The sequence below is a fragment of the Daucus carota genome, chromosome 7 (genome assembly GCF_001625215.2).
Source record: "Daucus carota subsp. sativus chromosome 7, DH1 v3.0, whole genome shotgun sequence".
NCBI classification, from domain to species: Eukaryota; Viridiplantae; Streptophyta; class Magnoliopsida; order Apiales; family Apiaceae; genus Daucus; species Daucus carota.
In genome coordinates, this window is record NC_030387.2 from 41086139 (window position 1) to 41112543 (window position 26405).

The following is a 26405-nucleotide window of genomic DNA, read 5'->3' on the forward strand; positions in this document are numbered from 1 at the left end:
GGATTGAGATTTTAAAGCATTTTTTTTGCATTCACGAAATCCGAGGGTATTCGATTGGGATTGTTTGAAATCTATTAAAATCTTGAGGTATTCAATTGAGATTTTAAATTATGCTACAAATTCAGGTGGTATTCAATTGAGATTTTAAATTATGTTTTAAAATCCGATGGTATTCAATTGGGATTGTTTAAAATCCATTAAAATCTGATGGTATTCAAATGCTGATGGATTTTTTTTCATTTCATAAAATGATGGATTTTGCGGCATTCGTCAGTGTATTTTAAGTTTTTTGAAATCCTACCAAATTCAATGGGATTTTGAAGCATTGAGAATTCGCACAAAATCAAAATCTCATACAATCCATTAAAATCCATAGACTAAAAACAATGCATTAAAATCCCAATCGAATACACCCCCGTTAATTTGAATAATTGGACTTGTACAAATACACACGAGTACATATAAATTTGTGTACTAAATTTCGGAATGAGCGATAGCGAGAATCGATCAGCGAAATTTTAGTACATATAAATTTCGGGATGAGCGAGAATCGAGTCACGGTAAATAAAACGGTACGATCTAAACTGATGAACATAAACAATCTAACCCTGCACACACACACACTAGTAATCAACAACACAATCATCAATATCAGGATTCTCCGAGCAAAAAAACTCGAGCGGATCCTCGTGTTTCGCAAGCTTCCGGCGAAGATCAGCCATCGCTTGGCTCACTTCTTCAACCTCATCCCACGCAACTCTACACTCGCTCGATCTTCGATCACCTTCACAAACTTGCTTCGCTTCCATCACTTTCGCCTCGATCATATCCGTTAGCTTCTTTGCTCTCATCTTCGTGCCTTTGTATTTCGCCGCTCCTTTTGCCATCATCATTGTCGCGCTCTTCGAGGCCGGTGATCGCCGGAGAGGAAGCCGCGGCGGAGAGATTTTCGGCGGGGCGGTTAGGTTGGTTGTTGCCATGGCGATAAGGTTTGATTTGGAAAAATGTGTATTTTGGGTTGAGTTTAGAAGAGACGAGAAGGATAGTGAAAGCTTAGCGCGGTTTAATGATTTATATAGTTGGCGTAACTAACTGCACGATTATGGACAATAACGTTAGTCGAATTTTGTTCCGACCCGATTTTAATATTTTAAATTAATTGGGTTTAGAAAAAAAATTCAAATTTTAAAGGACGTGTATAAGTTTATAAAGAACTATGCAAGGACTACTTCATTTATATTACAAGCTTCAAATCGAATTGATTTTTCCCCCCTTTAATTCCAACTCTCAGTTTAAAATACGTAAAAAAGAAAACTTAAAAAAGTAATACAAATCCCTAACGACAAAAATTAAAGACAAATTTTCAGTTTGAAATACTAGATGTACCACTAATAGTACCTAATGTATGCACCCGAAATTTTAATAATGCGCTAATACTTGGCACAGCTCTAGATTCGGTTGTGCTATTTATTTTTTTTGGCACTTCAAAATGTTACTTAATTTGAGGCATGTAAACTCACCTACCTGTTTGAAATATAATGGTACCTGAACAGAAGAAATGTCTAACATGAAGCTATCTAAGCTTTCTTGTATTCCCTCCGTCCCAAAATACATGTCACTTTGACTTTTTTCACGTAATTTGAGATGCAAAAATAATATAATTTTACATATTATTTTTCAAAATTTCTTATTTCTGAATAAAAATTTAACATCTATATTTTTATTCAGAAAAGGAAATTTTGAAAAATAATATGTCGAAATATATTTTTTTTGCATATCAAATTACGTGAAAAAAGTGAAAGTGACATGTATTTTGGGACGGAGGGAGTATCTAACACAGTAAAACTACTAAACTAGTGAAGACAAGGCAGAGCACAACTATGCTAACGCAAGACTACTAATAAACCTGAACAGACCGAAATGTCTAACACGAAGCTATCCAAGCTCTCTTGTGTCGACACAGCAAAACTAGTTAAGACTCTGTGGAGCACAAATATGCTAACACAAGACTATCAATAAGGAACTGAAATGTAAGAGTGTATTGTACAGCTTATGTACATATACACCACCAACTCTCCAACCTAATTACAAAAAATTGCATTTTTTGAATTTGCAAAGATGAACTTTAATTGTCTGGAACCAAGTCCACGCTTGTAAAGCATGGAACGAAACTCTTTTGTAAACATTCTGATCCATCATCTCTTTAAACCACGTTTCTTCTCCAAAACATACGCTATGCAATTCCCATAATCACTACACAGATACATGTTCTGCATAAAAGTCACACTCCACTCTTACAACCCCCCCCCCCCCCCCCCCCCCCCCACAAAGCCCACACCGACTGGAGAAGGAGAATATAATTTTATGCAATGCGAATCTGTGACGCTACAAGATGGCATCAATCTCGGGTGTATGAATTAGCATAATCTTTAATCATCTCCTTCAACCTCTGTGGACACAAACAATTTGGCAGGTGTGAGTAGCATAAGAGGTGAATAGCCTCTAATATAAAGGTGACAAATTCAAAGTTCTAATTCTGGAGGACAATACCTCTAATTCTTTATGAAGCACAATAAATACATTCTTCAGTCGCTTGTGTCTCTGCAAGAGAAAGCAGTCAAACATGAATGGATTATAAATGATAACGTAGTCAATGTAATTTCACCAGAAAAGAATAAAAAGTCACCAGAAAGTCAAAATGCTATGGTACTGATTATCTAAACTTACGGACCCAACTAAACTTTCTGCACTGATATGTACTGGAACTCACTTAATTTTAAGCACAGATGGGTAAATGAAATAATAATCATGTAATACTTGTACATCTTCAAATGCTAAATTAATCGACTTGCAAACTGACTTTCAGTGAGAGCAGTCATTGTAGCATGAAAGGTTCATGCGGGATTAACAGTTGTTTCTTTTATCAATAATATATGTTCTTTTGTTTTTTATAGATAGTCAAAGCATCATGCATATCAAGCACGGAGACTTGAGAACAACTGAAAGCATAATGAAAAATGACAAGAAAAAGAAGAATGTACCGCTCCACACTGGCTATAAGATTTCTTTATTTGCTCCTCTATACTTTTACATTTAGCCAGATCCCTTCCCTTAGCAGCTTCAAGGTCCCTCTCATATTGTAGGAACTCATTCCTAAGCAATTATGAAAATAAATTGCATCAAAAATCGAGAGTGACGAAGGATGAAACAAGTTCCCATAAAATTCCAAGAGTAAAAGATGAAACATTAGAGGTACCTTAGCGACTCCAATATTTTGTTTACAGAGAGGTAGCTATCATATTTCTCTTGATACTCTTGCACGTATTCCTTATACCTATAAACATATTTATTTAAAATAAAGATGTAATAATTCAACTCAGAAACATTTATATATATATATAAGCAAGTCAAGCACTTCATATATAAGACAGATTATACTACTTACTGTAAATGATCCTTAATTGGACCCTTAAGCTCCGGTTCATCCTTTTCGTACTTGGAATATTCAAAACTATTGTCGTTGGAAAAGAATTCTCTGGTCTTCTTACCCCCAGCATGATCGTCAATCAACCGAGGATCCTTGCATTTGTCACCAAGGTCAGCAGATATATCAGTTTTTCTCCTTTTACTTCCTTTGGCAGAATGTGGTCTTCCGCGTACAGCATCATGTTGTTCAGTAAGTACTAAAACTTTTCTTTGAGTATCTCCAGACCCTTCTGGACCAATTCCCTGACATGCTACAAGTTCATTCCATTTGCTTTTAGTATTAACGTCTGCTGGGTCAGTCGGCTGAGACCTAAATTCGGCGTGATTAACTCTTGCTAGATGCGAAGGGTGAGACTGCACAACCTTGTGCTGAGCTTTTGCTAAATCTTCGTAATGTCCGGGGCTCCTTTTCTTAGACGAGCCTTTAAGATTACCAACAACTTCAAAATCTGAATTGGGTGGCGAAGGCTTCATGGGGTCTACACCTGTCCTCCCAGCAGGTCTTCCTTTACCTAGATCAGAATTCCAGTAATCAAAAGAGGTAACCTTATTCTCTGACTGTTTGAAGGAACCTTTTCTATCAAATTGCTTCGTACTTCCAGGTGTCTCTTCAGGCAAGGGATCACGAAGTTCCCCTAGCTCTAACTCTGAGGGCTCCCTTCTAAGATATGGACCTCGTTCATTTACAATAGGGGATCTGTCCATGTCAGATCTGTTGCCTCCCTTTGATGGATACCCCGCATGTGAGTTTGGAAATGATCCAACCTCCCTGATCTTTCCAGGTAACTCACCTCGTTTCCTGCTATGGGAATCGGTAGGTGTCAGGTTTTTGTCAACAGCACCTTCTCTAGGATTTTTTGGTGGTCTTTTTTCATTGTTATAACCATCTTCGCTTTGTATATCACGCTTAATTTTTTCTTTGTGCAGAGGTATGGCTTCGGGAGTCTGAAGGCTCCTTTCAGTAGACTTAGCATTGCTGCCCAGGTTCTCAGCATATATACCGGAAGGAGCTTTCGTTCGTCCACTAATATCATCAGGCCTTGGACCAGACAGCTGGGAATCAGAAATTGATTTACCAGGATGTGATTGGTTGTAACTTCTATGTACACCAGAATCAGTTCTTTCCTTCACAGCTTTGGGTGTAATTTGAGGATGCAGGGATTTGTAAGAGTCAGGAGAGCACTTTCCTGGACTTCCAGAGAAAATAAAGCTAGTGTCCTCGGACATTGGTGCTTGAGTCGCACTTCCTGCTTTTACTTTATCAGAGTGCACAGCATAACCATCAATATGCTTGTCGTCAGAACGTCTTTTCGATTTTCCTTCAGATTTTCTTTGATATCTATCAGATTCTTCATGTCTCAAATCATCCCTCGCCGTCTTGTCCCTTCCTCTGTGCAAGTTTTCTGTATACACTCGACTTTCAGGATGCACATAGGAATTGCCAGGAGAAGCTTTGATCACTGGTGCATGCTTTTCACCTTCTTTATTGGAAACTACTCCATTAGAGGCATCAATTTCAGATTTTTGAGCATAGACAGGTGAGTTTTCCATAATCTCAACTACTTCGGAAGCATGAAAATCTTCCATTTCATCAGGAATATTTTGCACCATCAAACCATCCGGTCTCCATGGAAGTGGCGATACATGTGATTCGGGTCTGTGAGCTTGCAAGTTATCCTTTGGTTCTTTATCATCATCACTGGTCATGATATCCACTTCCTCATCAGAACCTTCCTTACTATTGGAAGAGGCGTCACTCTCACTGTCACTGCTACTCCCGCTCGCACTTCCAACAGGGCTTTTACTCTTACTTCTGCCTCTGCTATTGCTTCCACTGTCACTTTCGCTATCACTACTATCACTTTCACTGTCACTATCACTTCCGCTGTCAGTAGACGTAGCTACATGCCCTTCGCTATTGTCAGGAACTTTTTCCTCCACATAATGATCAGGTGAAGGAAGATCATTTTTTTCAGAAACTGTTACTTCCCCAGGCTCACAATTAAGATTTACAGGCTCATCGATTTGTGCACGGGATTTCGGGGAAGCACTGTTTTTGGGATCAGATGTATCACCGCGATTGTTACCAGGGACAGGTGCTTGTTGATTATTTTCAGGTGAACTGAAGAGGTACAGAGAGATGTATATCTCGTGAATAGCCAGCAAAGGAAAGTGACAACATTTAAATTTGAGAAATATGGAGTTAAACATGACCCACGAGTAAAACATAATGAGCCTCATAAAGTTGATAGGTCGACTAACAAGATCAAGCAACTATGCTATTACAGAAAACAAAGAGATTCTAGCAAGAAAGCAGTTGATCAATAGACTTAACCCAGATATACAATATAAATCTATAACTGACCAAGAACAGGTTCATTAACTATTATCAAAATTGTTAAAACTTATATTTATTTCGGCCTCTCTGTTTTTTAAATCTGTTTTAATGAATCAAATTAATAAAATTTATTAATGAACTTAATAAAACATATTAATCCAAGCACATCTTTATGCCTACTTATTGTAGATCTAAATTAAAAGACTAATTATTGGAAAACATATTCCAAGGCACGTGCTTTCCCAATACAAAGTCCAATCACATCGTTATTACAAAATTAAAATCTTATAATTTATATTATCATTAAGCTGGAAATTAAAATTTTAACCAAGGATGCACGGGATACAAGCTAGTACTTTATAAAATCAAAATTGGATATTTAAAAAATCTATAAATGTATTCTAGAATCTGTATTAGAATATTCGTTAAAACATAATTATTATCTATTATTCAGCCCTAGTATATTATCTATTATATAAAACATACGGAAAAGAAGTAGATACAAGAATATTCCTTCTGAGAAAAAAAGTTCAGGATGCATGCATCATTCATTAACATAAATGTATATAGTCTGTCCTCTGTAGTTTTTACGTTTTAACAACATACTAACGAAAACATTTCAACAAATTATAATAATAAAAAACATTTCGAAGAATCAGAAACATATAACATATATACTTTAGTGAACACTTTAAAAATATAACGATTATAATATATACTATAAAGAATTTAAATACTGACACAAAATATCTAAAAAAACAATTTAAAGAATCGAAATTATAATTATGTCCTATAATTTAACAACCTTTCAAAGAAAAAAAATTACAGCTTATACTATCAAGAATCTAAATATTATAATTATAATAATATTTGAGAAAAAAATTTAACGAAGGGGGTGGATATATTATATAACTATAATTTGAAACAACTGTGAAAAATGCTTAACATGAGAAATTATGGAAAATATATTGTCAATTTGTATTAGTATGTGTTACTCTAAGATTGTAATCATGTAATGGAGATGTGTGATTGGATCTCTGGGTTTCTAATGATTTCCCCCATATATTCTATTTTAAAATGACGATGATATACCCCATTTATTAAACAGTAGAAGATGGACTATTATTTAATAAAACAAAAAATAAACATATACAGGCCTAACAGTTAACATTATTAGTTGAAAAATCCTAGATATTTTTAATTTGACTACATCCAACTTAGTATGAAACCCATATACCAAGCATAAACTTATTATTCACAATACAAGCAACATGCTTAAGAAATAACATCATTGAGCAAATATATGTGCAAAAGAATGAGTAATAAGATTTGCAATGTAGGATCTCTTAGAAAGTACTGCAAGGTAATAAGAAATAGCTGATACCTTCCGGGAACAGGGTTTTTAAGGCTTTCAAGCTCTGCTTCTGATTTCAAGATATATCTTCCGGGAGTTTGGTAAGTTGCAATCTGAGGTTCAAAATAACATAAATGAATATAATAAGGTTAACATAGACATCTAAAAATAGAGTTTGTGGAATAGCTTACTTTTCTGATAATGGGCTCAATTTGTCTTGCAGAGTTGGGGAAGTATTCGCCCACAGATTTCTCCAATGCCTACATACATTATAATAATGCCACAATAAGATAAAGACTCTAGAAAAACAAATTACATGTCATAATTTTGCTTTCTGCGACTGTTTACCTTAAGGCTCATCCCCCTTGGATTCTCTGTCAAGAAAGAAATCAGCATGCTTCTCAAGTCAGTAGGTTTGACTACCAAACTCCCCTTGCGAGCTGATTTATCTAGTAATGCAGTGCTAGCAACTCTGCTGGGCGTTCCTTTCTCAGAGCTGGAAGCTTTTTCTTTACTAGTTGCTTGGGTTGGCATAGTATCTTCTACACTTGCATATCCCCTAGTGATACTGCTAGGTCCAAGTGGGGATGCTGATGCAGGAGGTTGCTCAGGTGTAGATGGTAGGGGTGAACGCGACATCCTCCCTTTCGAAGATGACAAGGAGAAGCCATGTTTGTGAGCTGATTTAGGTGGACCTACAATTAAAACAATCAGGAAACAGCATGAACTATCAGTGCCAATGCCCTATCAGCTTGTTGAACCTGCTTCGATGCCAACAACCTAAGTTAATCAAGGTTATATTCAAGATACAGTTTGCAGAAACACATTATATAAGAGATAAACATTACAAGAAAAAGATTAATAAAACATTATCACACCCAACTACCTGGAGGAGGTTCAGATTTTCTTTTTTTGTAAGGAGGCTCTATTTTTTGTTTAAAAGGCATTTTCCAGGTATTAGCTGCAGCAAAAAATAGAAAATGTAAATGTCACATGAGCACTCGAATTGTAAAAAGATGTTAGTCTCCAATTAAGATGTGCATACATCTTAAATGTGGATCATACAATAACAAACAACCGAGGGAGATCACTAAAATAAACTTAACAAACATTAATCAGACATAGTTTAATTGGAGCATGCTTCCTCCCCCAATTTTTTTTTTCTGCCTTTCAACCTATTTACTCAAACCATTACAATTACATATATTCCCTTCTATATCTCACCATTTTATTCACTAAAATCTAATTATGTTCATCCTCTTTTTGTTGAGTAATCGTTTATTTATCTTAAAACAACACTTTATTAAATATGCATATACTTACATGTGAGACTATAAAAACAATAACTACTGAATATTAATGAAAAAAAAAACATTTATGTAATATTACTTCTACAAAGTACTTAAATTTAAGCTATAAGTCAAACAAGCTCTTGGTCTTTTTTTCCCCACAAGTTCAAGTAAGTTATCTGTGTTTAATAACATCTAGTCGTGTCTTTTGTTCAGATTGACCATTGGCCCACTTATAAAATATTACTACATATGGTTCATATCAACTATAATTAACCAAGAAAGATCTTTGTTTGCATAGTAAGGATTTGCCCTTCTACTTGTGGTGTCTTTAGAAAAAGCAAAGTGAAAGACTTTATATGATCCACCTCCTCTGCACATTTATCCAATCAGGCGTATCATCCGATCATTATGTCAGAGGGAAACCAAGCCCGTTCGAAAACAAAGCTTGACAAAAAATCTAGACATAAAGCATACCTTCGGCAGCAGCAAGCGCCTTCATTTGGTTTTTCATTGATGGGTTTCCATGATCCAGAATAATAGCTCTGTTGAGAGGCATTTTATAATTCTATGATTAGCAATAAAATCAGAGATGACCACGCAAAAAATAATGTGAAAACAAAAATACTTTATAATCTAATGTAAGGTGATAATCAAGTGAACTATTGTGGGGAGTACTACAAGTAAAAACAAGCCAGAAGGATAATCTTATATTTGTCACTCCTTAATAAGTATACACACACCCGCACACTCAACAGTAGGAAGAGGACTGCCTTTTACTTCTCTGCATATTTGAACAGTGAACAAACAACCAAATATACACATCAACAAAAACCATAGAATCCGACAACTAATGATCTTATGTGAAATTTTTACTGTAAAAATATATAAAACATGACAAATGTATTTAGCAGTCATATATATATGAGAGACAACATAACAGCTCTAGTGGTCAATATATCAAAAAAGAAATGGTCTAACTCATTTCTGATCAAGATGTTACGCAACACAGCAGTAAGAATTCTAGATTAACTACACACTAAGAGGACCTACTTGTAAACACGTCTCAATATCCAACATTCGAATATAGGCAAATTGTTGCTTTTTATATGAAATCTAAATACATTCTAGAATGCAGATTATGCAATATTCAGCTCCACACCTAGTACTAAAAAAAACTATAATAAATGTTATTTAAAATTGGAACATACTAAAACATAAACACAAACCAAAATAATAGACCGAAGCAAAACACAGCTGTCACAAAATAAAGTATTCCACAAATTTAAACTCAACATCCACTACTACAAATTTAAACTTACTGCCGAGATTTAGACTTCCGCTCAGCTTCCTCCGACCGCATCTTAACATGGTTTTTTGTTGATTCGTCCAAGACTCGCTGCACATTGAGCTTTCGCCAAGCACACCCAGATTCCACAAGCAAACCATTTCCATCTTCCCCACTTTGTCGTTCTTCATATATGTCACAAAGGTCTCCCATCTCCCTCGACCATGTAAATCTGAAGTCCTTACCTCCCACGTCGATAACCTGTTAAAAAATTACAGTGTTAATGCTTGTAATGATAAAACTGTAGAGTCAAAACCATGTAAAACTTAAAAGAGGTGCTAAAGACATGTCATAATGAAAAGAATCCTTGTCTACGGTGGTAAAACAGAACGATAGGCCAAATTTTAGTGTTGTTCTGTTTCTGTATATTCGGGTAAGCTTAAGCTTAATTACAGAAACTGTAAATAATCGCACAGAATTTAACTTCACAGAGACTTGAACCCTTAATATATATATATATATATATATATATTGATCTCAGTTTCACCCGTAGCCTACCCGGACCAAATTTGAGGTGGTACCAACCCGAAAGAACTCATGACTGATCAGTAGATCTAAAAAATTAAATCTAAGATAACACAGCCATTCCAAAAAAAAAAAAAAATAGTTCAGCATCTAAGTTTAGTGTGCGAATATGTATAAACATGTGTGTGTGTGTGTAAGTGTGTGTGAGAGTGTGTTGTGGGGTGTGGGGGGGGGGGGGGTGGAGAACTCAATTAAGCTGTAGATGAAATTAAACTTGAGATTCAGTGATAGATCCAAAGAGAATAGCCCCAATTCATAATGGGGCTCGTAAATGAGAAATCTTACAGAATTTTGGAAAGGAAAAGCTCGGATCTGATGAGGAAAGGAAAGTGAAGAGATTTTTAGAGAGCAGCTCGGATGAGGGATAAGATCTAGTATTGAGGCAAGATTAGGTTTTCGAATGCGCTGCAAAAGGGTTTCCTCACTTCAATTTGATCTAGAAGCAGTAGTTTATTTAGTGAACTTTACGAACATATACTATATAAATACCAAATACATACACCGATCTTTTGGGTCACTTTTGGGCCAAACTGGACCCTAAAACCTCTGGCCCCAGTTACTATTTCTCGGATTGAATTTGTATCAAGTCTCCAGGCTGTATTGGATCTTGCCACCACCCCTAGAGTGAAGGGTATTCACTAGGTACAATTCTAGGGAACATTAAAAAATTACAAGAGACGGCAAGAAATGTGATAAAGCAGAATAATAATATGCACATAAACCGCAATTTACCGATATATTAAATCAGCTCTCTGCATTTTTTTTAATTATTAAATCCACCAATCATGATTGATGCATGATTATGGGTCTATTTGAAAAGTTCACTCATGAATCAAAAGTAAGATGTAGTGGCCTAAACTATATACTCGTGTTATACCAGGTTTAAACTTTAATAGGAAAAGCCAAAAAAAAAATTTGAATTTTTGACGGAACATATTATACATGAATCCAATATAAATAGCGATATGCCATGGTTCCCATTTGCCCTAATGTAGCTATGTCCCCGATATGATATATTATTAATATTAGGTTAAATTCATCAACTAAAGCTATTTAGCATTCACATATAACAGTGAGCGCCTGAGTGGAGATAAGGATCATAATCCCATAACACACTGGTTGAATCCATAATTAGTTAGGAAAGTCGGGCTATTACGAATTACATCAAGAGCGTTTTGGCACGAAAAAAACCTCCTCAATTTTTTCGGCCATATTAGTTACTTGAGTTCCTATGAAACCAATACCGGGCTAACGCTTAATATACTAGCATGTGCATTATGCATCAAAATTCGAAAACACTATAAACCTTAGTTGCTTCTAACACAAAAAAGGCTTCCTTTTTATGTGAAAGAACACTATTTGAACATAAATTAGACTAAACCAAATAACCTAGCACAACTAAAGATAAAAAGAATAGTAAGCTACGATGTGATTGCCTGATCATTGTTATGCAACCGACAATCTTCAACAAAATAAAGGCGCGCATACTATAATTTTACAACCAATCAGCCCGTAATAATAATCCAAAATCATTGGCATTGAATAACTAGCAATAAGTTAGTTCCAATTTTACTTGTGCAACAAAATAACTTACTATAAAAAGCATTCAAAACTGCGAAATTCAAGAACTTTATACTCACATTCCCGGAAGTATTCTTGGCATTGGCATCAAACTTGATCCTCGCCGACCCCCCCTGCACCTCAACACGCTTGATCTCGTCCACAAGGTCCGGCGTCAGCCGAATGATCATAGCGAAATCCAGCGGATTTCCAGTCACAAGACTGAAACTTTCCTCCACCGCAGCCGAAGGAGCTGCTGCCGAAGGACTCGGCGGCGTCGTGGTGGTCTTCCGGCTGTTACGAGACGCGGAAGAGCCGCCGGCAGCGGCGCCGGCGGAGGGACGGCGACCGGAAGGACGATTAAGAGAGGCGGAATGGAAGTTGGACTGGAGCTTACGCTTGGCGCCGGAGCTCCCGCCGCCGCGGCCACCCCGGCCGGACTTGCCGGAGGGTCCGAACATTTAGGGCTGGAGATTGAAATGGAATTGAAGGTGGAGATGCCACTCCGGCAAACACACAACCGGGATTTGTAATTTGGGGATTTTTATGTTTTCTTCTTACATTTCTTATTTACATGTGGGTTTCTGTATATATTTTTAGGCACGCCTATATGGTCAAATATGGTATTTTTTTTCAATGCTGATAACACTCAAATTTTTATCTTTCTAATTTATTTTGTAAGACTTATGTCAACAATAAAAATACATAAATATATATTTATTTATTTATTTAATTTTATTGTTATTTAATTTAGTTATAATAGTTTGAAACACGTAAATTATTATTTAAAATATATATGAAATCCGAAATTTACATGAACGTATATGACGTGACACATACATGTGTATGCATAGTTCAATTAATAATTCGAGTCATCCACTTCCATCGTCTGTTATCCTTCATGAATAAAATTTCACTCATTTGTATGCTCCTCATATATTGTAAGAAAATGATTATAAAATATTTATGATAAGTCTTGTAAAGATTTGAAATTTTTGTTTTGAATGATATAATTTTTAAATAATTAATATCAAATCTGTGTTTTATGTAATGTTTCTACGTCCGATTATATATCGCAAATTATGAATGTATGATAATGGTATTTAAAAATTTATCTGCGGGTTTACCCCATGCACATTATTTAGACATGTTTGCATGATCTGTATTAAAAAAATCGAAATAGATAAGATTATATGATAATTGATAACTGTAAAATATAGAATTTATACAAAGAAAATGATAATTGTATAATATTATTGTTGGTAAACTTATCCCAAATTCTTTCTCTTATTCCTCTTATTCTTAGGGTTACTTGAGGGTTGAGCAATCGATATTTCGCAAAGATATTTAAAAAACCTACTCGAAAGTGCGGTAATTTTCAAGTATGCATCTATTTCTAAATGTAATAAATAATGCTCCATATTTATATTTATCATCGAATACATTGTTATATTTGATCATGATTGTTGCATGCAAACATGTCTCATTACAAATCTAATAAGAAGAGCTATATTTGTATTGAACTATTTTTTTTTTATTGAAGTTGTAATATGATCATTTATAAAACCGGCGAGTGAAGGCTCCGTGGCGGAACGGCTAATAAATTAATCTGTTTCTAACACCGATCTAATTTTAATATACAGTCCAGAAATCTTATGTAAATTCTATATTATCGTTTGTAATAATATGTTGGTTATTATTTATCACGAATTTTAATTTAAGAATAATCATTTGAAAAGAAATTCACGAAATTATACATATTAGGCGTTCCAATCACACGTCTTAGAAATGTATCACAATTTTAAAACTAGATCACATCAAGAGTATTTTTTATATTCTATAGTAAACTATTTGAATTGTATAGTCTTCTCTAAAAAGTAAAAAGACATTATGTTTATAAGTTTGTAGTAGATTAAATACGACATGAAAATATCTTTAAATAGTCATATATGTCATAGAAGTATATTCTTATTATCTCGAAAAGTCAATTCGATTTCAATCCGAGTATTTTCTCACATACATTCTAGTGCTTCTAACTTTAAAAAGAAGCAAAATATTTTCGTGGACTTATATGTGTATTCTTTTTCATAATATAGGAGTGGGCTTTTAAATATAAACAGTGATTTTATTGAATCAAAACTAATCAGTTTAAATCAATGAATTCACCTGGAAACAATTTGGTTAATGTCATTTCATCTAACTCTGTTTTTGGAATATTATTTTAATAATTTTTTACAAAAATAACATATTTTCATTAAAAAATATATATATTTAAAAATAAACAATTGATCGTTTAAGATTAGAATAAGCAAGACGGACCAATATTTTGCAATTGATCTACCTTTTCATAATTCAATATTCAACAACAAAATTAGACATGAAGTGAAAATAAAAAAACCCAAGGCTGTGACGCAGTGCCATTGTGTTTCCTTCCAGAACGCCTAAAATCCCCAACTTACCCTCCGACTTCATAGAAAATCCCGAGTGTTGGTGTTGTGCTATTGTATTGTTGTCCTCTTCGTAATCGAGGTGCTCGTAAAAACGATGCTTCAATCTTAACGCACGCACACACACACAGTTACATTACTAGTACTCTCTGATGCATTTTGCTTAATCATTAAGCTTCCGATCGAGCTCAATACCTAACAAACCCGATCAATTCTCAATCCAATCATCTCCTTCTGTATATACACACAGATTCTGTATCTATACATCTATCTATTCGACACAGCGAGTCGGTTCGGTTCGGTTAGGTGATTTCGAGAAGAGATGAACGGCGGCGATGGAGAGGTCGTGGCAGCGCCACCGCCGCTTGAGTGGAAATTCTCGCAGGTCTTCGGCGAGCGCACCGCCGGCGAGGAAGTTCAGGAAGGTACGGAGATCCGATTTTGTGTTCGGTGTTTTGGTTAATTAGGGTTTGATTTAGTGGCGTTGATCTGGTTTTTGATTGTTTGTGTTGTAATTTGTGATTAATTGAGTAGATTTAGCTTTATTAAGTGATTGATTGCGATGTCGGAGAATCGAGAGACTGTTACTCGTGAGAGTGTTGGAGTAATATTGATTGAAGTATGCAATTCGACTTAATTGAGATGTGGCGGTTATTTGGATTCATTAGTTGCTTAAGTAATTATTACAGAAGTTTTAGAAAGCGAGTTTACTCGAGTGTTTATTACTCGAATATGGTGTCTTGGATTTTGTTTTAGATCTTTAAGCTGTACGTTTCGTGTCCGTGTCCTAATTATTTAATTTTAGACGGTATTTTTATATAATTGAAGAACTTTCTAGCTTATCTACGAGCACTTGGCGGTCTTTTAGTTGGATTCGTAGCTGCTATATAGGTAAATGCATAATTGTAATTAGTTCATGTACTAACAAAAAAAAAGCTTCTCTAAAAATATTTTGTTTGGTACCAGGACAAGATATTCTTTTGACATATATTATTTTACAGTTACTTGTGTACTTTAGAACATTTAGCTCTGTGAATTCTTCCATTTTATGTTGTCAGAGTAATAATTAATGTTTCCTGACATTTGGATGTTGGCATTTTCATCTGAATATATGCTGTACAAGCAATTGTTTATCGCAGACCATCAGCCTTACAAGAAAAGTTACTATTGGAAGTATCTAATTATATCGTTCTGTGCCATTAGTATCTTAGGATAGGTGCTTTGGCTACTTTGTCATTCTCCTTGACGTGATTTAAGGGGTCCATATTTGCGGTTCATTATTAAGAAGATAAACAAAATGAGTTGAGTTCCCAAAGTTGCTTTTACTGTATATCATTATCTTAATTGTAAGTTTATAACTTTCCTAATACATCATATTAGCAAGGTTATGAGTATACGTGTTCATTGCATTTGCTCTTTTAGCTTTTCCAGTTATAATGGAATGGTCAGCCTTACAAGATATGTTTCTTTCGAGTTACACTAAAGTCACTCTTTCAAATTGTTCAGCATTGGTTAAGAGGCTTTCTTATCAATTCCATATTGTTTGTTCTTTTTTGTGTGTGCGCGCGCGCGTGTGTAAAAGTTGAATCAAACACAGCAGTAAGTCTGAATGTCACACTCACATCTATATCTATGTCTTTCGTATATGATTTTTTCCACATCATACCATCTGGGTTAAATATTTGTGTTCATGACATTCATATGTCTGCTGGTCTTTTCATTTTTGATAATTTGATATGTTAACAGCGTTGTTAATTTTGCGAATCTGAAAAATGGATGTGGTGATTACTGATTAGTATTTACCATCTCTTTAACCTCAGGGTATAAAGTTTTCATGTAAATTAGTAATTTCAGCTCTCAAATTGAAGCGAGGGGTAAGAGAGAGGGAGAGGGCGGGGAGGGGAGAGTTGCTTAACTTTACACAATACCGATTTTGAAACGTATCATATACATACAGTATGTTGTGTCAGCTTTCCTTGACGATTTAGTTGCAGTTTTAACTTCATCAATCTTCTATTGCCCTTCTTTCTGAAGATTGTATCCCTGAACACGATTTTTTAGATAGAAAGAGACTGATTTAGTGACATTAAACTTAGCTAAAACTGAGCCATAATGCTTGATCAAAAAACGATGGGCTTGAATTGGTCATACTTCTAGTTCCTTTTAAATAATTGTTATTTTTTAGTTAAAAAATTTAAAAAACTCGAATAGAAGCTTCCCAAACTTGACTGTGGAATTTGGTTAGACTTTAGGAGTTTTTAACGCTTTAGGTATGTAAGTCATGCTCTGAATAATTTTACTTGTATGTATTAATTTTGTAGTTACCTATGTTATTTCTTACAATTTGTGTTTTAGTGTGATAATAATATTAATTGTCTTCGTTAATTGTGTGTTTGTGTATATGTTCTTAAATGATGTTTTTGGAATTTCTCTCAGAAGCCAAGAAAGACTAAAGTGATCAAACTAAATACTGTTGTCTTCAATCCCTTGTTTTAGGAGTTTATATGTTGAGCACATGCTTATGCTGAAAGGAATATGAATTTGATAGATCCAGAAAGGGATGCTCTGTTGCACATTTTTTGGATCTAGCTGTTTTCTTTAAGTACATTGGCTCTAACAGTTAACTTTAATTTTCACAATTTTGCAGTTGATATCATATCAGCTATTGAGTTCGACAAATCTGGTGACCATCTTGCTACTGGTGATCGTGGGGGTAGAGTAGTGTTATTCGAAAGGACTGATGCAAAAGAGGTAGAGCTGTATATCCTTTTCATCTTATTAGTTAAATTTTCATATGCATGATCTTACATTCCTTTTACTCCTAATCTGTTTTACAAACTTTAAAATTTGATGTACATAGCATGGTGGAAGCAGAAGGGATTTGGAGAGGATAGATTATCCAGTCAGTAGGCATCCTGAATTCCGCTACAAGACAGAATTTCAAAGTCATGAACCTGAGGTATGTTACTTAATTTCCTAAACACAAATGAATTGAAACATGTTGCGTGAGTACCCCGTATTTCTGATTCTGAAATCTAAAAAAGAAGCCGGAAAAAAGTTATGTATCTTATTATAGTTGGAACCTCGCATCCTCAAAGTAACTTCTGTTATAGTATTGTTCGTCAGTTTGGAATGTTTATACTCTTCATTTAAATATTGTTCTTTCAGTTTGATTATCTGAAGAGCTTAGAGATTGAGGAGAAAATCAACAAAATCAGATGGTGCCAAACAGCAAATGGGGCTCTTTTTCTTTTGTCTACAAATGACAAGACCATTAAATTTTGGAAGGTAGATGATTTGTTGATCCTTTAGTGTTTCACACAAACAATCTCAAATAGGTTTTAAGCAACATCAAAACCAAGTAATTATTGATAATAACTTCTGCTTGCAGGAAAACTCATTTGTACATTTATAGTGTTCATTCTCTATAAGTTATCCCATGTATCCATCCCCTATGATATTGCAAGCTTTACAATCCGAATTCCCAGAGTTGCAGTTGTTAATGCATTATCTCAATCAGTCCTTTTAAAACCCACTACTGTTGTAGTTGAAAATCTGGAGTGTTACTACTTACTACATAATTTATATCATGTATGTCTTGCAAGTTTTTTCCTACCAGTTGATTAAATCTTCTACTTTACACTTTGCAAACCTTTAAGGTTTTGGTTTTTCAAATTAACTATGTTTTCTCAAGTTCAGTGGACAGTGAGATAACCATAGTTACAGCAGACCTGACCCAGTCATAAAGGAAATATTTTAAAAATATCAGTATAACTTTTGCCAACCACTCAGGGCAAACCACTACAGTAAATTTTGGACAACAATATTTGATCTGACAACCTTTGCCTAAGTAGAGTTAGAGATATAAGGGGAGCTAAAAGCCATAAATTTTATTTATATTTGTGTTCTTTATTGGTATAATGGTAGGCTTTAAATCAGCGCACAAATATTTTTTTGAAGTTATTAGAAGAAGGTACTTGGAGTATTCTAATGTAACAACGTGCTTTTTTAAAGAAGTGTTTCCTTTATAGTGTGAAGGAAGTAATTCCAGTGAGCGACAGAGTCCTTATCTCCAACCATAAGCTTTTATAAGAATTCTATTTTCTTGTTTATATGTGTTCTGTAGACCAATTAGAAATCATTATGTAAAACCTTTTAGTAATCATATTTTAAAATTGTATCATTTAAAAAATGTTTCACTGTTAACCAAAAAACATAAAATTAATAATCTTTTGCTAATTAAAGTATCTGCACTTTACACAAAAATAAGTATCTTCTAAATGTACTGTAGGGGAGGTCCTACGGAAAAATAGTTGTAATAAACAAGTATCAGATTGGAACAATTTGGGTGCGGAGACATTTATATGGCTTCTTCTCATGATAAATATGGATTGCAGAAGACCTGTGGTGCTAGACAAAAGTGTAATATTGTGTAATCTATGAGAGCAGTACTTCTTTATATACAGTATAGAAATTCGATATTATTGTCCTAATGCAAGTAAAAACGAAATTGTTTGAGATCTGAAAACAGCTAGTAATCCTTCTCTTTTGAAGAATAGAAACAATTTGATGCTAATCATACAATTGAGAGTATTCTTAGTTACAAATTATGCTATCTGTAAAGGTACTTCTGAGAGTTTTTGTTTATTTCCACAGCCAAATTTGTCTTAAATAATAGTATACTTTATTCCTCGTATTTATGTATTGTTTTCGTGTGATAGGTTCAAGAGAAAAAGGTCAAAAAAATATCAGAGATGAACACTGACCTTGTAAAAAGTAACGGGAATGGCAGTATTGCCAGCTCAAGTGTCTCTTCAAGCCCAAGTTTGTATCGTTCGAATGGAGGATGCTCAGATACATCTTTATCTTTTTCAAGCAATGATTTATCATTCCCACCAGGGGGGATTTCATCACTACATTTACCTGTGGTAGTTGTACTTGACTTTCAAATTTTTACTGCTGTAATGTGTGAGTAATATTAATTGATGTCATCTCATGATGTCAATCTGGTAATTGGCTCATAAAATAATGCCAAAATTTGAAGGACTCAAATCGGAGTACTTAGGATGACAGAAATATATTGCTTTGTAGTCTGCCTTCTGTAGATTATTTTTGGTGGGGTACACTTTTGCAGTCAAGCTTTTCTATAGTGTATCTTCCTGCACTAGGATTCATGCAATTTTCTATGTCCTTTTAGGTGCCTTTACCCCTTAAAGTATCTTTATATTACTTGCACTTGGTTTCAAACACTCTGCCCCTGGTTATGTAACTTTCAAGACATGTATATTACTTGACGTCAGAAAGAAACTTGATTTTTAATGGAATACTCAAACTATATTTTTGGTGGGTGGGTCTGGGAGAGGGAGGGGGGGGGGGGGGGGGTATTGCTTATATTTAGGTTCCTTAAGATTATTGATTGTTTATATGAATGCATGTAGGATACAATAGTTTCCTTGGCATGTGAAAATGAATAATATATTTTTTTGGATACGTATATGATATATTGAACTAACTATATGTGTATCTACCTTTACATGTCCAACAAATTACAAGCACTTTTTTGTAGGTAACCAGCAACGAGACCAGCCTCATGGCACGATGCAGAAGAGTATATGCCCATGCACATGACTATCATATTAACTCGATTTCGAATAATAGGTGCAGTTTTTTCATCATTGAATCTTAGATGCTTAGCTCATTTCGAGCACCTATATTTTTATGTGTTGCTATGCTTTAACCAATCCCTTCTTCCATGACTAATCTATGTATTCTATTCCATAATAGAAGACATAATCAGATTTTGATAGTAAATATTTGATCAACTGAGTACGTCCATTCCTGTTAACAGTAGGTCTAGAATATGGAACCACAAAATTCGATCTCAGTAAAGTTAATTGATATTGTATAGACCTCATCAAGCCAGGTGATTTTGTCCTCAACAAAAAATTATTACATAGATAGCACACAAGTATGTTTATAGATACAATTTATAACTTAAAAGTGAAGGAATATTGAGATCTTATAGTTTACACAGATAGATGGATTCAGTTTTTGTATGTTGTCCCCTCAATGATGCAAGAACCTAAATTAGAATTCTTTTTGGAATAAGGTTATTTTATAATTCCAGCAACTCAGGATGGTAATGTAGTAACTAGGTTTCTATCTGCTTGTATTTTGTTTTGTACTGTTGATGCTTTCCAAACTTTTAGTTTCACACGAGGCTCAATAGTGAAGAAATCTATTCTACTTGACTATAATGATATAAACTAAAACCATTCATCTGGACTGATGAGAGATTGTTATCCAGTAGCATTCTTTCTTTATATCCTCAATGAAAAATATTCACCTCCATGATTAATAGGTTTGATTTCGTACATGATATATTGGTCAATCACTTTAATTTCAGGATATGTTTTGCTTGCCTTGTTATTTAGCAAGTCGCAACAAGAAAATAAGCCTCACCGTCTAGTTTGTTTATATAGATTGACTTTTAGATTTTACTCCACGAACAACTATGGTTCGTTCGTCTCGAATTTGTATGGTTAATTACTTGGCTTGATTTTCCTTAGAATTGTACTGTAGCACCTCTTGATAGCTGCACAGTTTCTGTATCACTAACTCTCTCATGTTACTTGCATTTTAGTGACGGGGAAACATTTGTTTCAGCGGACGATTTGCGGATTAACTTATGGAACCTAGAAATAAGTAATCAGAGTTTTAACATTGTTGATGTGAAACCCGCAAATATGGAGGATCTAACTGGTATGTTTCTGAAAGACGAATGCATTATGATACTGAAAATATGTCTTGAATTTAGTTTATTTTTATCTATTATATTGTCGAGGTTGAAAGAAAGATATTACCCCCCCCCCCCCCCCCCCCCCCCCCACCCCACCAAAAAAAAAGAAAAAAAAGAAATAAGAAAAAGAAAGATCCTTTTATAACCAATGTATTTGGTTCTTCGTTGCTGTCCATTCATAATAATGTGTACATTATAGGTTTTGGCTATTAATCATGTAAATAATTATGTGCACTGGTTTCTTGCTGTAGAGGTGATAACCTCAGCAGAGTTTCATCCTACCCATTGTAACACATTGGCATATAGTAGTTCGAAAGGATCAATCCGACTTATTGATTTGCGACAATCAGCTTTATGCGACACACATTCTAAACTGTAAGTGTTAGTACTTAGTACTCATTTGTGGTCTGTCTTTTGCATCTGTTGATTTCTACTGACTATGCACTTGGTATTTGTTTTTTTTACAGATTTGAGGAACAGGAAGCACCTGGTACAAGATCTTTTTTCACTGAGATTATCGCCTCTATTTCTGATATAAAATTTGGGAAAGATGGAAGATATATATTAAGTCGTGATTATATGACTCTCAAGGTTTGGTACCGTTATGTGCTAATTAATTTGTTGGTCAATTTCTCATATTGTAGCTTATTATGTGTATACGAGGAGTTAGAAATGTCCCTTATCCATAAAAGTCGGACATTGAATTGCATGAAACGTCCATTTTCCTTGTGTCTTTGTGGTAACTATAGACAGAAAGTGCATGGTTTTATTCTCCAGAATATAACATTCTATTTATATGTGGCCAGTGTGTTCTTTTGTATGTGTAAATGTGTTATAATTAGGATTATGACTTTAAAAGAAAGACCAGATGACAAATTTTTTTAGCAAAAAAAGACTAGACGACCAATAAATCCCAGCCTAGTATATATAATGGTTGGAAATTTAATTTGAATCATTCAGTCTCAACTTGAAAGTAATAAGAACTTCCATCCAACCAATGACAATCTTAAATCTGCTATATTTGCATCTGTAGGTAGAACGTATATTTTAGGTCGTGGTAGGAAGAAGTAAGCAGAAGCAACATATTAGAACAGTATCTCTGGAATTTGAGGACTAAAGCGAATAATCCTTTAGTTCTGTTAGGCAAACGCTGCACTCCACAGAAGAGAGACGTGTGTGGGTGTGTGTTTTGTGGGTCTATTACACATTGTGCACCATATCAGACTTGATAAAAACACGAATGCATGAAGTTAAAAGAAATAGTGGTTCTCACAAGCTTTTTCTATAGAAACTAAAGCCTAAATGTCTGATAACATATTATGGACAACACTCAACAGTATGTTAAGATGTATGTTGATAGGAATTCTCTAAGGTCTGTAAGTGTTTCAATGTAATAAATATTTTTAGTATGTCTGGAAGTGTAAGCATATCAAGTACTGATGATGTTAGCTATGCAATTTCTCTCTCTCAAACTATCTGTGTGTATCTTGTTGCATCTGCTTAAAGCTGGAAAATTATTGTCTCACCCTCTGTTTTTGTTTTATATATAATGTGTACAACTTTTGCTTAAATTCTATTTTTTCCAGTGACATTGATTTTTTCAATTGATGGCATTATGTATTTCTGTGATGTTAGTTGTGGGATATCAATATGGATTCTGGCCCAGTTTCAACCTTTCAGGTTCACGAGTATTTAAGACCGAAGGTGAGTACTTCTGGATCAATATATCTGCTGCTATATGTTTGCAGTTTGATTTGTGGTATTTACCGTTTCTTTTGTGCAGTTATGTGATTTGTATGAAAATGATTCCATCTTTGATAAGTTTGAGTGTTGCTTGAGCGGAGATGGTCAGCGGGTAGCAACTGGTTCTTATAGGTCTGCCACAACTCATTAGTTATCTATATTTGCCTTTATCTTTGCCATACACTGTAAATATTATATTATTATGTAATATGATTTCAGTAATTTGTTCCGGGTGTTTGGATCTGTTGCTGGTAGTACTGAAGCGACCACATTGGAAGCTAGCAAAAATCCTATGAGGTAATATGAACTATATTATTGATTAATCATTTTCTTGTACTTTTGATACTTGAAATACATTGATTGGTTAAATTGCACTCTGCGTCAGCGTCACTAATATATGGATTGGATACCTAAAAAACTAAAAACTTTAAATTACTTTCTACAGTTGCTTCCAGGTTTTCATTTCTTGTAACATCTTATAAAAATGCATTTGACCTTTTTCTTATCTTCTTTGGGCTCGTCTAAGTACTGATGTCAAATGTTTGAAATACCTCTTCCACAGGCGACAAGTTCAGACACCTGCAAGGCCTGCTAGATCCTTAAGCAGCAGTCTAACTCGTGTTGTTAGACGAGGTTAACACATTTTCATCTTTTCGTCTTTTTTCCTCTCCTTGTACCCATGTTTCACGAAGTTATATTTACAAATATCTAAATATGTTATGACAGGGGCCGAAAGCCCAGGGATTGATGCCAATGGTAATTCATTTGATTTCACCACCAAGTTGCTCCATCTGGCATGGCATCCAAGTGAAAACTCAATTGCATGTGCTGCTGCAAACAGTTTGTACATGTATTATGCATAGATATGGGTCTGGATAGAATGTTATTCCCTTGGCTTGATACTTTGGGTTTCTGATGGAGGGCTTTCCCCAAACATTTTGATAATTTCCCTTTCGCATTCTAATGCCTCGTAAAATATGTAGAAAATGCCCTTTATGCCGTTGATCAGATATTAGGCTCTCTTTGAAAATTGGGAAACAACTGGGCAGCAATCATCTCTACCCTTCAAATCTCCTTCATGCTTGGTGCTCTGGTGCCTATTTAATTTATTTTATCTTTACTTTGTGCTTGAGCACAGATACAGTTGCCTTGTCAATTTGGGTTGAAGTGAGGAATTAGAATGAAATGTAGCTCTCCTACACCCATAAACTGAGGATGTAACGGTATTGGCCATGATTTTTTGGGGGTGAACATATTTTGAGCAATCTTTCGGGAAGATCTGGCTGCTAACTTGCAGGGCATCTAGTTTATCAAGTTCCTCTAGTACTTTAAAATTTCATAGGATCAGTGTATTCCTGTTATAGAAATTTCGTTATTTTTAAGATTATCAAATTATTTTATTTATCTTGTTAAAAGGGAAATAAATGATTGAAGGCTCTTGTATTCGATTTGTAATGTTAACTGTAGAATGAAGATGCTCCCACCATGTTTCCTGTGTTTATTCGCTTTGTATAATATTAACTGTAAAATAAAGATGCTCCCACCATGTTTACTGTGTTTAGAGTGTTATTCATCTGTGTAGCAATTACAACTACAAAACCCAGTAATGTTTAGACTAAACAAGGTATTGGGTTGATTTCATCAAGTGGGTTCATCTTTCAGTATACTTTCAGTTATTTAGCAGCACAACAGTGGATGACATAGGCAGCTACCTTAATGCTCAGTACTCATCAGGTCAATTATCATATACATACTACAGACGTATTAAATTAAACAACATGAAGTGCCTCCAGTCCGGTGCATACGATGGACTATGATGGATGTTTTTAATTATTGGAGCCGAAATTTGATTTTATTTGTTTTAAACAGAATACTTTGGGACTGTAATTCTGTGCAAGTAACGTGTAATCTCTGTATTCCTCGTTTTCATGCTTTTTTCTTGTAACTAATTTTTTTAGCAATTAATAGTTCTGGGCAAGTAATATTATTAAATTAAGCTATTATTAATTAATTAAGGAAAATTATCATTTTTAACCATCACAAAAAGAGAAGGTACTAGATGCTACAAAATCAACAGAGTAAAGAGAAGTTACCAGATACCGTAAAATCATAAAGTAATGTTCAAAAAAGTAAAATCATAAAGTAATGTTCAAAAAAATATAGTTGAGTGAAATGGACTAAAACACTACCGGATAATTCAGGGTTTCGATTTTTGAAAAAATATGTTAGACCGTGTAGTGTTTAGGTCTGAAAAATCCTACAAAATGCAAGTAAATATGTTACAACATTTTGGGTTTCAAAAAAAAAAATATATCTGATTTTGTAGCGTAAGAAGAAAAAGAGTATAAACGTTGCCCAATCTATCGTTGTGGATCATAAAATGGTAGGTCTAGGACTGTAAATGAGTTGATACGCTCGATAACCGCTCGGTGTTCGGTTCGACCTCGGTTCAATTCTTAAATGAGTCGATCTTGAGCACAATTTTAAGGTTCGTTTTATAAATGAGCTGAACTTGAGCACAGTAGAGTTTGACTCGATAGTTCGCGAATAAGTTCGAATTATGAGTTCGTGAACTTGGCTCGTGAACTCGACTCATGAACATGGCTCGTGTATGTGGGAGTTTTATTAATGGATGACTTATTATGAATTTATGATTCCTTAGAGCATAAATTAATATATTGTTAGAATTTTATTTTTTTTAATTAAATTAAATAACAAACAAGCTCGTAAATAAATTTAATTATGAGCATAAGCTAGCTCGTTAGCAAAGTTTATTAAACAAGCTCGTAAACAAAATTAATGAGCGGCTGGTGAGCAAAAATTCGTGAGCATAAGTTAATGAGCAGTTCGTGAGCAAAAGCTCATGAGACAGCTCGTAAGATATGTTCGTGAGCGGTTCGCGAGCCGTTCGTGAACATAGTTATTCCTTAATAAGTCGATACTCAAACAGTATTTTTGGCTCGATTCAAGCTCGAACTCGAGCTCGCTAATTTTTTAACAAACGATACACGAGCACTCTAGAGTTCGGCTCGACTCGGCTCGGCTCATTTACACCTCTAGGTAGGGCCGTCAAAAAAATCCGAAATATCCGATATCCGTCCGAAAAATCCGTTACCGTATTTGGGAAAAAGCGAATATAATCCGTATCCGGAATAAAACGGATATTATCCGTATTCGAATCCGGGGTTTGCGGATACAGATATGGATATAGGCGTATCCGTATCCGAAAATATACGTATCCGAAATTATTATTATATGTATATAATAATACTTATATAAATTTATTATTTACTTATATTTTTTATTTTATCATATAAATTTTGAAAAAGAATTAATATTTAAAATAAAAAAGAAACATTAAGTATCTTGCAAATGGAGAAAATGGAACTATCTTCGTCAAGCTTTTTCTTTTTAAAATCGTTGCAGATATTGTTTTTTTTGTGATTTTAAGTTGTTAAAATTAATATTTTGTTCGAAATATTTGGCCTGAATGCCCAAACTTCTATTAAAGTATGT

At 34.6% G+C, this 26405-nt stretch overlaps 3 protein-coding genes across 3 annotated transcripts; 1 reads left to right on the forward strand and 2 right to left on the reverse strand.

The window, feature by feature from the left end:
- Positions 1-332: 332 nt before the first annotated feature.
- On the reverse strand, positions 333-1069 carry LOC108195261 (calvin cycle protein CP12-3, chloroplastic). Its single transcript, XM_017362215.2, has one exon. It carries the CDS (start codon positions 978-980, stop codon positions 624-626), a length of 357 nt encoding a protein of 118 aa, XP_017217704.1. The 5' UTR covers positions 981-1069; the 3' UTR covers positions 333-623.
- A 916-nt stretch (positions 1070-1985) lies between these two features.
- Positions 1986-12483, reverse strand: LOC108196192 (uncharacterized). The gene is made up of 12 exons (XM_017363359.2): positions 11981-12483; positions 9790-10016; positions 8945-9012; positions 8065-8139; positions 7527-7873; positions 7370-7438; positions 7209-7291; positions 3446-5608; positions 3257-3334; positions 3042-3153; positions 2551-2601; positions 1986-2449 (listed from the first exon to the last, which is right to left on the reverse strand). The coding sequence occupies exons 1-12, from the start codon at positions 12359-12361 to the stop codon at positions 2399-2401; spliced, it is 3705 nt and encodes a 1234-aa protein (XP_017218848.1). The 5' UTR covers positions 12362-12483; the 3' UTR covers positions 1986-2398.
- A 1887-nt stretch (positions 12484-14370) lies between these two features.
- On the forward strand, positions 14371-24390 carry LOC108196369 (serine/threonine protein phosphatase 2A 55 kDa regulatory subunit B beta isoform). Its single transcript, XM_017363626.2, has 14 exons — positions 14371-14772; positions 16995-17098; positions 17208-17306; positions 17516-17635; positions 19069-19275; positions 19914-20005; positions 20991-21109; positions 21398-21521; positions 21614-21737; positions 22782-22850; positions 22930-23021; positions 23109-23186; positions 23452-23522; positions 23616-24390. The coding sequence occupies exons 1-14, from the start codon at positions 14670-14672 to the stop codon at positions 23750-23752; spliced, it is 1539 nt and encodes a 512-aa protein (XP_017219115.1). The 5' UTR covers positions 14371-14669; the 3' UTR covers positions 23753-24390.
- The last annotated feature ends 2015 nt before the right edge of the window (positions 24391-26405 follow it).